The sequence below is a fragment of the Crocodylus siamensis genome, chromosome 6 (genome assembly GCF_052110815.1).
Source record: "Crocodylus siamensis isolate JL-2025a chromosome 6, ASM5211081v1, whole genome shotgun sequence".
In the NCBI taxonomy this organism is placed as follows: Eukaryota; Metazoa; Chordata; order Crocodylia; family Crocodylidae; genus Crocodylus; species Crocodylus siamensis.
In genome coordinates this window covers 96,183,102-96,195,633 of record NC_143400.1, presented here as the reverse complement: position 1 = coordinate 96,195,633, position 12,532 = coordinate 96,183,102, and the positions used below count along the sequence as shown (strand labels likewise).

General features: G+C 59.6%; 1 protein-coding gene across 2 annotated transcripts in view; it reads left to right on the top strand.

Annotated features, from left to right (window-relative positions):
• Window positions 1-12,077, top strand: part of P3H2 (prolyl 3-hydroxylase 2) — a 94,279-nt gene extending 82,202 nt beyond the window's left edge. The window contains exons 7-15 of one of the 2 annotated variants that reach the window (XR_016443285.1): window positions 363-403; window positions 767-861; window positions 3,291-3,418; window positions 4,151-4,246; window positions 4,345-4,495; window positions 5,377-5,494; window positions 6,705-6,780; window positions 8,862-9,296; window positions 9,474-9,612. Coding sequence is in view for 1 of the 2 variants with exons in the window: in XM_090055339.1 (XP_089911465.1) it covers window positions 363-403; window positions 767-861; window positions 3,291-3,418; window positions 4,151-4,246; window positions 4,345-4,495; window positions 5,377-5,494; window positions 6,705-6,780; window positions 9,474-9,614; window positions 10,671-10,763 (939 nt within the window). In the remaining variant the exon portion in view is untranslated. Of the gene's footprint in view, window positions 1-362; window positions 404-766; window positions 862-3,290; window positions 3,419-4,150; window positions 4,247-4,344; window positions 4,496-5,376; window positions 5,495-6,704; window positions 6,781-8,861; window positions 9,297-9,473; window positions 9,615-10,670 lie in introns of those variants that run through there. The other variant, XM_090055339.1, reaches the window with a different exon arrangement.
• Window positions 12,078-12,532: the final 455 nt, after the last annotated feature.

Here is a 12,532-nt window from a genome sequence, read left to right as displayed (position 1 = left end):
CCTCTGAGCACCCTGGATTTGTTCTGGTTCCCAGCCAGGCAGCTGGTACTCAGCCCGTGGTCTGAGATGAGTCTGGACCCTGAACCTAATGTGTTTCAACCCCAGAAAGTGGAAGCTCAAGCAACAGGACCCCTGCTTCAGCCTGCTTGGGTGGAGGAAGGTGTGCGCGTGTGTGCGAATGAGCATGTGCAAGCCAGCGCTAACCTTGCAATCAAAGGACAGCCTGCGCACTAGGACGGGGCATCCCCATATGTTCCCGGGAGCCAGAGAAACCCAAACCTTTCATTTCTTCCCCTGAAACGAGCTCCTCCGTCTGCTCTGCTCCTTCCCTCCAAGACCCCAGCCTCTCCCTCTCGTTGCAGAACTACTGGAACCGGTACGGGGCCCGGCAGGATGAGCACAGGTGAGCCGCACACCCCTCCCCACCTTGTTTTATGAGCTTTTGGGTGCACGAGGATGGTGTCCTGCAGCGGGGGCTGCGGGGGGCTGCGACCAGGTCTGTCCGCTGCCTCTGCCCCACTGACCTCCACCACCCCATTGCAGGCACTACGTACGGGTGGGCGTCTTTATGGTCTCTTCCCCAAGCTCCCTGCTAACATCAGCACACCCTCATCCATCCGGGAGGGATGCCTCATTGTTCATGTTTCACGGATGGAGGGGCCCAAATCTGTGCAAAGAGCCGAGTCCCTGACCCCTTCCCCAAGCTGCTTCCCCAACATTTCCTGAGACCCACAGGGAACTCACCGGCGTCCCTTTTGTCGCGCAGCGTCCCCTCCAGCGTCAGCAGCAAGCCGGACGAGGGTCCCAGGCTGGTGATGGGCAAGAAGCCAGCTCCCAAGATGGACCGAGAGCTGCGGGAGGGTGAGTTTGCCCACGTCCGGGAGCCGCCGAGCTCCCCGCCGGTCTGCAAGGCAGGTCTGAAATGCCCCAGGAGGAAGCACAGCCGACCCCCTGCCCCCTGCCTCTGGCCTGGCCAGACAGGAGGGATGGATAGGTCCACCCTGGAGCTGTGCTAGGTGCACGCCGAGTCCCCCTCCCAGCTTCGGGCATGCTTGTTAGCTTACTACATGGCTGTGTTGTCTCTGCCAGGATTCAGCGTGTGTTCGGGGGTTGAGCTGATCCAGCGTGCCCCCTCCCTACCTCTGCCTAGCACCGTCCATCCCCTGAGCATGGTCCCAACACCCTTCCTCTCCTAATGGGATCAATGCTTTCCCTGTTCCCCAGGGTCATCCGGCCAGGGACAGCGGGAACGGTGAGGCTTTGAGGTTTCCTAGCTGCCCTCTCTCCCCCCCAGCCCCTTTCCTCCGGTGTGAACCAAATGCATCCGCAGTCCCGTTGTCCCCGATTGCACGTTCGCCCCCCAGAATTGGGGCAACGGGGGCTTGTGTTGGTCTTGCAGGTCCCCCCAGAGGATGCTTTTGGGCTGGCTCGGCATGATTTGCACTGGTTGAGCCCAGTCCAAATCGCCCTGGCTCCTGATTTCCACCTCACATCAGAATCTGGCCCTTGGCGGCATCTCGATTTAGCCAGAGCAAACACCCGTGCCCCTGCGGCCCGTCTGGCCTGTCCTGGTATACACGTGGCCTCGGTTCTTGGAGCATCTCCCTTCCTGAGCGACCTGAGCCCCGGCGTGCCGCAGAGGCCAAGGTGTCATTGGCGCTGGCGAGGCCTTTCAGCGGGGCTCCCCCACTGCTGGAGCTGTCATCGGGGCCTGGCCAAGCTCACCCCAAAGTGCAATGCAAGGATGCGGGTTTCCAAGCGTGGAAATGCGGGATACAGCCACTGAATTGCAGCTTCCTGGACCATAAATGCTGGAGGCTGCAAGGGAGAGAGGAACAGGGAAAAGACCTTGGTCGTACCCACTTTGCGCCCCCTTCCAGCCTCCGCGTGACACAGGGGACCTGGGCAGGATGGGTCTGACCCATGGCAGGTCTTATGCTTGTATGAAAGTGCCTGGGGTGCACGAGCTCTGGACCGTGGGCTGCCTTCCTGACACATCTGCATTCACTATGGATATTGCCAAGCAACAACGCCCACCATGAGGGAGGTCATCCCCCTCCAGACACCTAAATCACCTTTGCAGACCATCCCGTGGGCGAGCAGTGAGCTCCTCGCACAGTATCCTATGTCCTCTGGCCGCGGACGCTTCCAAGGCCGGAAACGAGCTGCCGTCGACACACACGCAAAGGCTGAAGAGAGACGCTCTGCCGCAGCGCTGCTTCCTCCTCTTTACTGCAGCTTTGTAACAGCAGGCGCATTTCCCAGGATTTAAAAGCATTTTACCTTCCTCCCCGAGCAAACATCTGGATTGAGTTTCTGGCGCGGTGTCCCGCTGGGTTTCAGCGCTCTGCTTTGCTGCTGGGACGAGTGTGGCATCACCCCTCGAGCACGCGTGAGGCCAGGGATGCTTATCAGGTCCTGGCTCAGCATGCAAAAAATTCACCTCTCTGCCTAGGTCCCAGCAGAACCGGGGGAAAAGCAACCCAGGTGATGCCCTTGTCTCTCCCACTTCTTCCCCGTGGCCTGCTCTAGAGCACCGGGACCAAAGGACAAGGGCTGGAGCGGACAGTTTTGGGCAAAAAAAGTATCCTGGACTTGAAAAACTGGTTCCAGCCCCAAAAAGTCTTTAAAAAGCCTTCAGCAGCAGGGCAGAGCAGATCAGAGGAGGAGGGAAAGCCTGGCCATTGCCCACAAAAAAAGGCTGATCCCTTGAGTGCGGGGCACGGCCCCTGAGTCAGACTTTAATTGCTGGAGGCTGCAAGGGGGAGAGGAAGAGGGAAACCCTGCTCCCTCCCTGTCAGCCTCTGCTCTCTGTAACGGGAGACTGGGGAAGACGGACCTGGCTCCAATGGCAGCTCTTAGGGTCTCCCGGGGCAGGGGAAGGGGCCGGCTTTGCAGCGTCGGGGTCCCAGGACCCCTTCCCCCCGCCGAGAGCCCACGGGGCGAATCCGCGCAGCGCCCTGCACGCGAGCACCGACCACGCCGACGGCGATTCGAGAGCCCGGGGCTGGGAGCCAGGCCCGGGGAGGCTCCCACCAGATGCGGGCGGGGGGACATTTCGGGGTCGGCTATAAAATCGGTTTACGTTGGCCACCGTTCACAGAGCCGGGGAACGCGGGGGCCGCATGAGATAGTGGAAAATGTGGAGACCCTCGCTGGGTTTCCACGGCCTCCGTCGGCGTGGCTGACCCCCGGCCTGATCCTGCTGCGCCTTGCACGGCGGGCAAGCCGTGGACGCGCGCCGGGGTGACTGCAGCTGTGTGCTCAGGGGGCTGTTTTTGTCCCGGCAGGGGGGCCTCTGCTCTACGGCCACGTGAAGCTCGTCTACAACTCCACGCAGCTCAACGGCATCCAGCGCGTGCTGCTGGACGGCGTCCTGTCCGAGGAGGAGTGCCGCGAGCTCCACCGAGTGGCCACCGTGAGTAGCCGGGAGTCCGGGGAACAGGGATGACCCCCAGGCCCAGAGGGCTTCCACCCCAGTACCCTGCCCCTGGGCCAAGGCACCGTGCCCCTGCCTCCGCGTGGTGCAGGGGTCCGCATGCGCTGGCACGCGCGGTGGTGGCTCGCAGCTGCCCAGCGCAGAGCTTGGACACCGACGTGGTTGCCGTTCAGACCGCAGCTGCGCCAGCCTGTGTCCCTGCCCAGGACACCTTGCTGCGGTGGGGGGCCCAGCACGTTGTCCACCACCATCGTGCAGGGGCAGATGCACCCCCGCCACCTGGATTTTTTTTTTCGTGCTGTATGTCTTGGCAAAGGGACTAGGGGACCACCAAATCTCAGATACCACAGCCCAGGCTGAGTTCAGGAAGGTTTCAAACTAGCAAGAGAAATGAGATTTTTTTTTAAGCAACGTGTTAACTGGTGGAACTCATCGCCACAGGAGGTAGGAGAAGCTGAGCCAGGTCCAGAGCAGGACTAGATACATCCCTGGATGGTAGACATGGCAGCCAGAGGGGTTTCCCTTGGCATCTCTAACCCGGCGCTAGCAGATGCCAGGAGGTAAAGAGGCGGCAGCCCGCCAGCGATGATAGCTGAGCCCATCGGGCACCATCAGCGTCGTTCGTGATGTGGGGGCATTTGAGGAGGGGGAGAGCAGTGATGCAGATGGCTCCTGTTGGGGCTGTTTCATCCCCCTCACCCTTGTCTGCAGGGCATCGTGATGGCTGGCGACGGCTACCGCGGGAAGACCTCGCCTCACACCCCCAGCGAGAAGTTCGAAGGTGCCACCGTCCTTAAGGCTCTCAAGGTGCGTCACGCCAGGTGCCGTGAGCGCCGCCCCCCCCCCCCCCCCCCCCCCCCGCCAGCCCACCGGCTCGCTCACCGCGCGCCTCGGTTTCCCCGCAGCACGGCTTCGAGGGACGCGTGCCCATGCAGAGCGCCCGCCTGCTGTACGACGTCAGCGAGAGGGCGCGCCGCATCGTGGAGTCCTACTTCCAGCTCAACTCCACGCTCTACTTCTCCTACACCCACATGGTGTGCCGCACCGCGCTGCCCGGTACGGGGCGACGCACTCCGGGGAGAAGGGCAGAGTCCAGCCCAACGTGCTCGGGGCGACGGCAGCTCGTCTGCACCCGGGAGGGCCCTGGAGCATCTCCTCCCCCTCGTCCTCATTTGTCGTCCCCCCATCATTAGTTGTCACACTCCTTAATTAGGGGAGGCTTGTAGTTTTCTCGGTGGGCGTGGGCCCACGGGTCCCTTGGCGCAACCGTGTCTCCGGCCACGGCAGGTAGCAGGTGCTTCAGAGCGGGGGTCAGCAACCCTCCACGAAGAGCAGGCTGGATTTGTGCGCCTCACCTCTAATGCATCTTTCACGAAGGGCAGGCCAGGTTAATGCACCCACGCCCAGCCCCACCCGGTCACCATTCAAACACCTTTGGTGCACGGAGCTTTCCAGTTCCTGAGGAAGGGGCAATGGCCAAGGGGCAAACCTCAGCTTCGTATCCCATCTCAAAAGGAGGGAGGCTGGATGGCGAGACTGGAGTGGGCAGAAGAACCGGGGACGGGGGAGCAATTTTCCCCTTGCTCCCTGCTCGCCAGCTGCAGGCCGCCCGGGTCTCATAGCTCGGCTGTGGGCTGTGCCAGTCCCCTCCGGCCTGCCCAGCTCGTCTGCGTGACCCCCGAGGGCAGGCTTGTGCTTGCTGAGCCAGGTGATATCTCTCTGCAGGCCATAGGTTGCAGACCCCTGCTTTACAGGAACAGGATACAACCCCGTATCCTCTACTGAGTATCTTAAGCCTCCAGCCCAGATTTTCCCCTTTTCTCCCATCGCCTTTGGTTCCAGCTGACGGCCAGAGCGGGTGAGGGGTCTCGGGAAATGTCCCATCTCATCCCACCCATCCTCCTCTCCTCTCCTCCTGTCCCCACGGTCCTGCCTAGGCCAGCAGGAGAAGCGGAACGACCTGAGCCACCCCATCCACGCTGACAACTGCCTGCTGGACCCCGAGGCCAACGAGTGCTGGAAGGAGCCCCCAGCCTACACCTTCCGGGACTACAGGTAGGCATGCCGGGCATCCGCAGCTGCGTGGGCAAAAAGGCGTCATCCCAGCCAGGTGCGACTGGACGGGCCCAGGGATGGGCTTCTTGCACAGATTGCACCGACCTCTCTGCCTCGCCCGCAAGACAGCCCTAAGCGGGGGGGCTGTTTCCCAGAGGTCTTTGCAAACGTGGAAAATGTTTACTGCTCTTCGCTTAAATCTTGCTAATCGTGCAAATCTTGCTTCTGTCTGATCTGAGCTGCTCAACCTGATGCAACTTCCAGGGACGCTTCTCCAGGTATTGCTGCCACAGGTTCCCCAGTGAGTGACGACACTGGTTAGAAAACAGATAGCCTTTCCTCCCGGTTTTTGCCTAGCTAACATGGGACCGATGCCAGGCTCCACAAACCCAAAGCTGTCCTGCAAACAAACATCTTAACACAGGCATACATTGTGTGAAGGGTCCCGCCACGCGGATGCACACAGGTAGATCGTGTTCCTCCCCCGTGCTTTCAGATTCAATTTCCACATCCTTTGACTGTGGAAACCAAGTCACTCCAGGGGTTGTGCCTGGATGGAGGAGATCGCTGCATGGAGGGTGTTTGCAATCCGGCTTTCCCACCTGACTGACATGTCCCAGTCCTTTCAAGCATCCTTGTGACATCCCCAGATGAACCTGATTATCCTGAGGCAGCCGACGCAACCCCCCACCATGGTGCCCAGGTCGTGAGACTGGTCTTTCTCGTAAGATATTGGCCGGTGGGAGGAAGGAAATGTGTCCCTTGTGGGTTTAGATGCAACCCAAAGGAAGCAGGTCTCCAGCAACCCCCAGTCCCAGCACGTCTCCCCCCTGCAAAGACCGCCCAACCCTTGCAGGACAGGAGAGAACGGAGGCACTAAAGCACTCGTTCTCAATCATTTCAGACAACGCCAGCTCTTCGTTTTCACTCCTTTTTTGCCTGCAAAAAATAGTAGAGCACCTTTTTTCTATTGCGAAAAACACAGAAAGACCCCAATACTCGGTTTAATCTTGTGAATTAAGTTTGCACACCTCACAGTGCTGACACTGTGCAGCACCCTCCAAAGGGTCTCAAGGCACCCCAGGGTGCTGGGGTTCCCCGGTTGAGCATCACTGCCCTAAACTATTACGAGCCTGAGTCGAACCCGGCGGCCAGACATGCTTCCCGCGTCACCATCACGGCTCCTCACCGTGCCCTCGTCTCCTCCTAGCGCCCTGCTCTACATGAATGCAGATTTCGAGGGAGGGGAGTTCATCTTCACCGAGATGGACGCCAAGACCATTACTGTAAGTCAGCACTTTCTGGGCTATAGCGTTTGCGAGCTGCTGGCCGGGTTTTGTTTCCGTGCAATGCCCGTGCCTTCCCTGAGGATGCTGGTGTCGGGCTAGGGGGGCCGCGGTCCCCTGGGAATCACCATCCGCACGGCCTGTCTTCTCCATAATGCCCAGTGCAGGCATCGCCATCGGTAGCCCCGATGATGGTTAACATTTTTTAGCAATAAAGTATTTTTTAATTAAGGTATGTACATTTTTTTAGACATAATGCTATTGCACACTTAATAGACTACAGTATAGTGTAAACATAACTGTTATATGCACTGGGAAACCAAAAAATTTGTGTAACTTGCTTTATTGCGGTATTCGCTCAAAAGCGGTGCAGAGATGCTCGGTTTCTTGGCCCGCTTGCCCCTGATGTTTTGAAAGTGCAGCTTGGATAAACACGTGGCTGGGCTGAGTTAGTCAAAGACCATCCCGCCTTGAGCAGGGGCTCCGCTGACCCGTCTTTTCTATATTCCTCTGACTCTGTCCCCCCAAGATCCAGGTCTGCTTTCCAGTAGCAGCCTCTGGTCTTGGCTCTGTTGGTCTGAGGCACAAAGGTTAAAGATCGCCCCTTCCCGAGCCGGTCGCGATGCTTCCCGGGCTGCAGGTTCACTGAGCTCTCGCAGCCCCTCGTGGCCAGACGCGCAGTCACAGCGCGGCAGCTCTGCGCAGAGCTGTGCGATGCCCTCTGGAAACGTGTCGCCGCAGGGCTCGGGGGGCTGCAGGGGTCTGGCCCGCTGCACTCCCCCCTCCTCGGGACTTGGGAGGAGATGCGGAGGGACCTGGGCTCACTGCAGAAGGGAAGACCGAGGGGGATTGAATAGCAGCCTTCCCCTCCCTGCAGGGGGGCTGCAAGGAGGATGGAGCTGGGCTGGTCTCAGTGGTGCAGATGACAGAAGGAGCAATGGGCTCAAGCTGCAGCAAGGGAAGTTGAGGTTGGAGATTAGGAAAAACTTTCTCACTAGGAGGGTTGGGGAAGCCCTGGAACAGGTTACCCAGGGAGGTGGTACAGTCTCCATCCTTGGAGGTTTTAAAGACAAAGCCCTGGCTGGGATGATGCAGTTGGGGCTGGTCCTGCTTGGAGCAGGGGGTTGGACTAGATGTGACCCCCCGAGGTCCCTGCCAGCCCTCGTTGCCTGTGATTCTCCCCCGCCCTCGCCAGCCACCTTACAGCAAGTCCTTTTGAATATCCAGGACCCTCTGCTCCTGGCCTTCGAGCAGTGCAAGGCCCGAACACAGGCATACCTCGGAGATATCGCGGGTTCGGTTCCAGACCACCGCTATAAAGCGAATATCGCAATAAAGCAAGTTCCACAAATTTTTTGGTTTCCCAGTGCATATAACAGTTATGTTTACACTATACTATAGTCTATTAAGTGTGCAATAGCATTATGTCTAAAAAAATGTACATACCTTAATTAAAAAATACTTTATTGCTAAAAAATGCTAACCATCACCTGAGCCTTCAGCGAGTCGTAATTTTTTTGCTGGCGGAGGGTCTTGCCTCGATGTTGATGGCTGCTGACTGATCAGGGTGGCGGTTGCTGAAGGCTGGGGTGACTGTGGCAATTTCTTAAAATAAGACAAGAATGAAGTTTGCCGCATCGATTGACTCTTCCTTTCACGAAAGATTTCTCTGTAGCATGCGATGCTGTTTGATAGCATTTTACCCACAGCAGAACTTCTTTCAAAAGTTCACAGATCACCATAACAAATATAATAATAATGAAAAAGTTTGAAATATTGCGAGAATTACCAAAATGTGACACAGAGACGCGAAGTGAGCAAATGCTGTTGGAAAAATGGAACCGATGGAAAAATGGCGCCGATAGACTTGCTTGACGCAAGGTTGCCACAAACCTTCAATTTGTAAAAAAAGGCAATATCTGCAAAACGCAATAAAGCGAAGCGCAATAAACCGAGGTATGCCTGTACACGGCTCCAGAGCAATGGTTCTCAACCTTGTTACTTAGACTCCAGCCTCCCCCTGGGGCAAATGCCAGCTTAATTTTTGACTATGGAAAAGTACCAGAGCAGTTCTCTTGCAGAGAGCTCAGCGGGGCCGCGCCGGGGCAGGATGGGTTTGATGCTCTGGATTCCCGTTTGAAACCTCGGGGTTTCTCTTGTGAAACCCATGGAGAGGCTTGTACCCCTGTCATGGCACGGCACCCCAGGCTTGCTGCACGTCCCTGGTGGAGAAGTGCTGGTCTAGAGAGGGTCCCGTTTTCCAAAGAGCCTCAGCTTTTCCCCCACCGTGGCCAAGTTCAGCCTGCATAGCATTGCTTCTCGGCCCGCAAGGAAGATCGCAGCGAGCCTGTTCCTCTGCCCAGCCCTGAAGGCACCTGCGCCTCCACCAGTCAAGCCCCCCAGGCACCTCCCCGGCCCTGGGGACGTTCGCCCACCCACCTCCTCCAGGGCTTGTGTGGGAAGGGTCGGAGCGCAGCCAGGCCCAGCTGGAGGAGGGGAGCAAAGGGAGACCCGGGGTGAGTCCCATCGCTGCCTGAGCTGCAAGTCTCCCCGCAGGGCCCGGGCCCTGGCAGCTCCATCTGCCTCCAGAGCCTGCTTGCAAGGGGTCGGGCACAGTGGGGCGGTGCTGGTCTCCGTGCTGCTCGGGGGCTCTGTGCATCGTGGAGTGTGCACCTCTGTGTTGCTTCCCACAGGCCTCAATCAAGCCCAGGTGCGGGCGCTTGATCAGCTTCTCGTCCGGCGGGGAGAACCCGCACGGCGTGCGGGCCGTCACCAAAGGGCAGCGCTGCGCCGTGGCACTGTGGTTCACCTTGGACCCTCTGTACCGGGAGCTGGTGAGTGCATGCAGCCTTGTGTAAGTCCCGTCCCACGGGGGAGGGCGGGGAAAAGGCACTCCTGCCTCTCCTGGCACCCTCATGGGTACAGAGAAGGGCTCCCCAGGAGACCCCGGCTGGTTCCCTAGGCCGGCGGGACCCACCTGTAGCTGCCTCGGATACCACAGAGCAGTTCAGGACGTCATGTTAGAGATGAAAGGATATGCCCAACCAAACCCAGTCCAAGCAGAAACCCCACAAATGCAGGAGTTTTGCATCCTAGCACTGGGTTGTATCCTTGCCACAGACTCTCTTCGTGGCCACGGGCAAGTCCCCTAACCAGTTTGCACCTTGTTCCCCCACCGGGGGAAGGAGGACAAGCTCCTGCACAGGGGCTGTGGTGAGACGCTCCTCCATAGTTCAGGAGCTGCCTGGTTTCAAGGCAATGCAAACAGGGAGGTTGCACAAGGCTCCCCCGGCCTTAGCAGCCATGACATGGGCCAGCACCTGGCAATGTCACCGCTGCTCTGCGGGTGAGCGGGGAAGTCGGAGCTGGATGCTGAGTCTGGGCATTGGGCCCCCGGGCAGGGAAACACCCCTCTGCCCACCTCGTTTGGGACCCAGGTTGGTCCCTGACCCCGGCTGCTCTGGTGCCTCCTGCTCCCCACAAGGTCTCTCCTGCCCCACACCCATCATGGGCTCTCTAAAGCCAGCAGACGCATGGTGCCCATGATGCGAAAGGGCAGGGATAAGAGGGGCATGCCCGAGGGTCCCCCCAGCCAAGACGGGGGCAGCAGCGAGTGCTGCAAAGCGGTTTTGCTTCTGGGAGGATGCCCCGTGGCTGGTGGATGTAACATCCAGGGACGAGTCCCCGTAGACCCGCACAGGAAGACAGCGCTTTTGAGGAGCTGGGCACTGTATTTAAAGGTGGATGCACTGTGGCTTTATAAGGGGCATCGTGATACTTTCCAGGTCCCTCCCGACATGCCCTGGGCTCGTATCTAAAGCATCTTTCACCATCCCAGCCTGGCTCCAGGATGCAGGCTGGCACTGACGCTGCCTCTCCCTTCTCCGCAGGAGCGGATCCAGGCGGACGAAGTGATCGCACAGTTAGACCAGGAGCACCCGGGCACGGGGGAACTGAACATCAACCCGCGGGACGAGCTCTGAGCCCCGCCTGAGAGACTCTATTCGCTATTTATTTAATATTGCTAATCTAATGAGAACCCGTCTATTTTTGTACAGAGCCTCAGTATCAGTTACCGGGGCGGGGGGGTTCGGGCACGTCTCGCTGCCTGCCCACGGGCTCGCCCGCCTGGCCCCGTGCTGCTTCTTGCGGGCATGTGCCACTGCCCAGGAAAGCGGACGCAGGGGGCTCAGGGAGGGACAGCGGCCTGGTGCCTGCAGGGCCTGGGTGAGGGGGCACCGGGGGGTTGCTGGAGCTGTCTGTGCTTTCCGGACCCTGTCCCTTCCCAAAGCCTCCGCGCTTCGAGCACTGCTGTCTGGGACCCCCAGGCAGAGCCAGGTGATGGGCTCCAGCGTTGTGCATGGTCAGGCGGAGGAGACGCTGCCTCGGTGAGGGTGCTGGAGGAGGGGGCATGCAGCGGAGCTAGCACAGCACGAGGGTGATGCGCACCCTAGAAAACTGTAAAGTGGTCCTTTGCTATGTACAGCACCTGGCGAGGGTCAATGCAGCACGGACCCCCGGCTCCACACAGCCCTGTGGGCATGGTGCCGGGGCTTGCGATGCCCCCGGTTGCGCTTTCCTTCCCCCTGTGCCCCTGGCTCAGCACCCTCCTGCCAGCATTGCCGAGCTTCTCGGCACCCGGAGCCAGCCTTTTGTTTCTCTGCTGCTAAGCCCAGTCTTGTAGCAGCATCCTGCTTGGAGCAGCTGTGTGCAGAGAGACCCATGCACGGGGGGGTATTCCCAGTACTCCCAGAGCCCCCACCCGCAACGTGCAGCCATTGCAGAGCTTGCACCACGTTGGTGCAGGCGGTCTGGGCTTCGTGCCCCTGCATGGACCAGGCAGCTAGACGGGAGGGCCGCAGGCTCTGGGCACAGGGGCAGCAGCCGTGTCCCTGATGCCAGTCGGAGCAAGGACACCCCAGTCCCCGAAAGGCTCTGACCACGGGGCTGCTGCCATCAGTCCCCAAGGTCACACCTTAGCTGCTGATGGGCTCCCCCCAGCCCAGGCCTGATCTTGGGGAAGCGCCTGGCACACGGGAACAGCCTGTGCATGGGACGCACTCCCTGCTCGAAGCCGCTGCATTACCCTCGCGCACGGGGCTGTACGTACAACTCGCTGCTGGCTGACTGACACCACAGCCGCACGGTCGAGGGCTGTGGTAGCATGCACCCGCTGCATGCCCACACCCAGCTGCCTCTGCCCTGCACCCAGCGTGGGGAGGGGCACAGCCGGGGCTGTGTGGGGGAGGCTGGAAGCTGGCACTGAACCACAGGAGAAATAAATGAGCCCCAGTCAGCAGGCGTTTCCTGGTCTGATTGATCCCAAAAGCTGCGGCAACCGGGACCATGGGCTGGCAGGAGCAGAGAAGTAGCTGGGCCCACCAGAGCAGAGACTGGTGCCCACCCTTCAGTCTCCTGTAACAGGTCCCGGGGTGTTTCTTGAGCCCCACTGTGCTCTCGCTCCAAGCAGGAGCCACCATCCAGGCTTGGGGGCAGGACTACAGGAAGCCTCCAGCCCAGCACCTGGCTGGGCAGCAACCCCGCTGCATGCACCTCCTTGGTCAAGTCCCCTAACCCATCTGCACCTCGGGCTCCCGTGGGGGAAAGGAGGATGACGCACAGGCAGGCCACATGGCTGGATGATGCAGTGAGTTTTCAGTGCGCTTGGTCTTTGCTGCCTGCTCACCCTAAAAATGCAGGAACATGACCAGGACCCCCAAACCTCAGTGTTCCCAGCTGCTGCCCATCATGG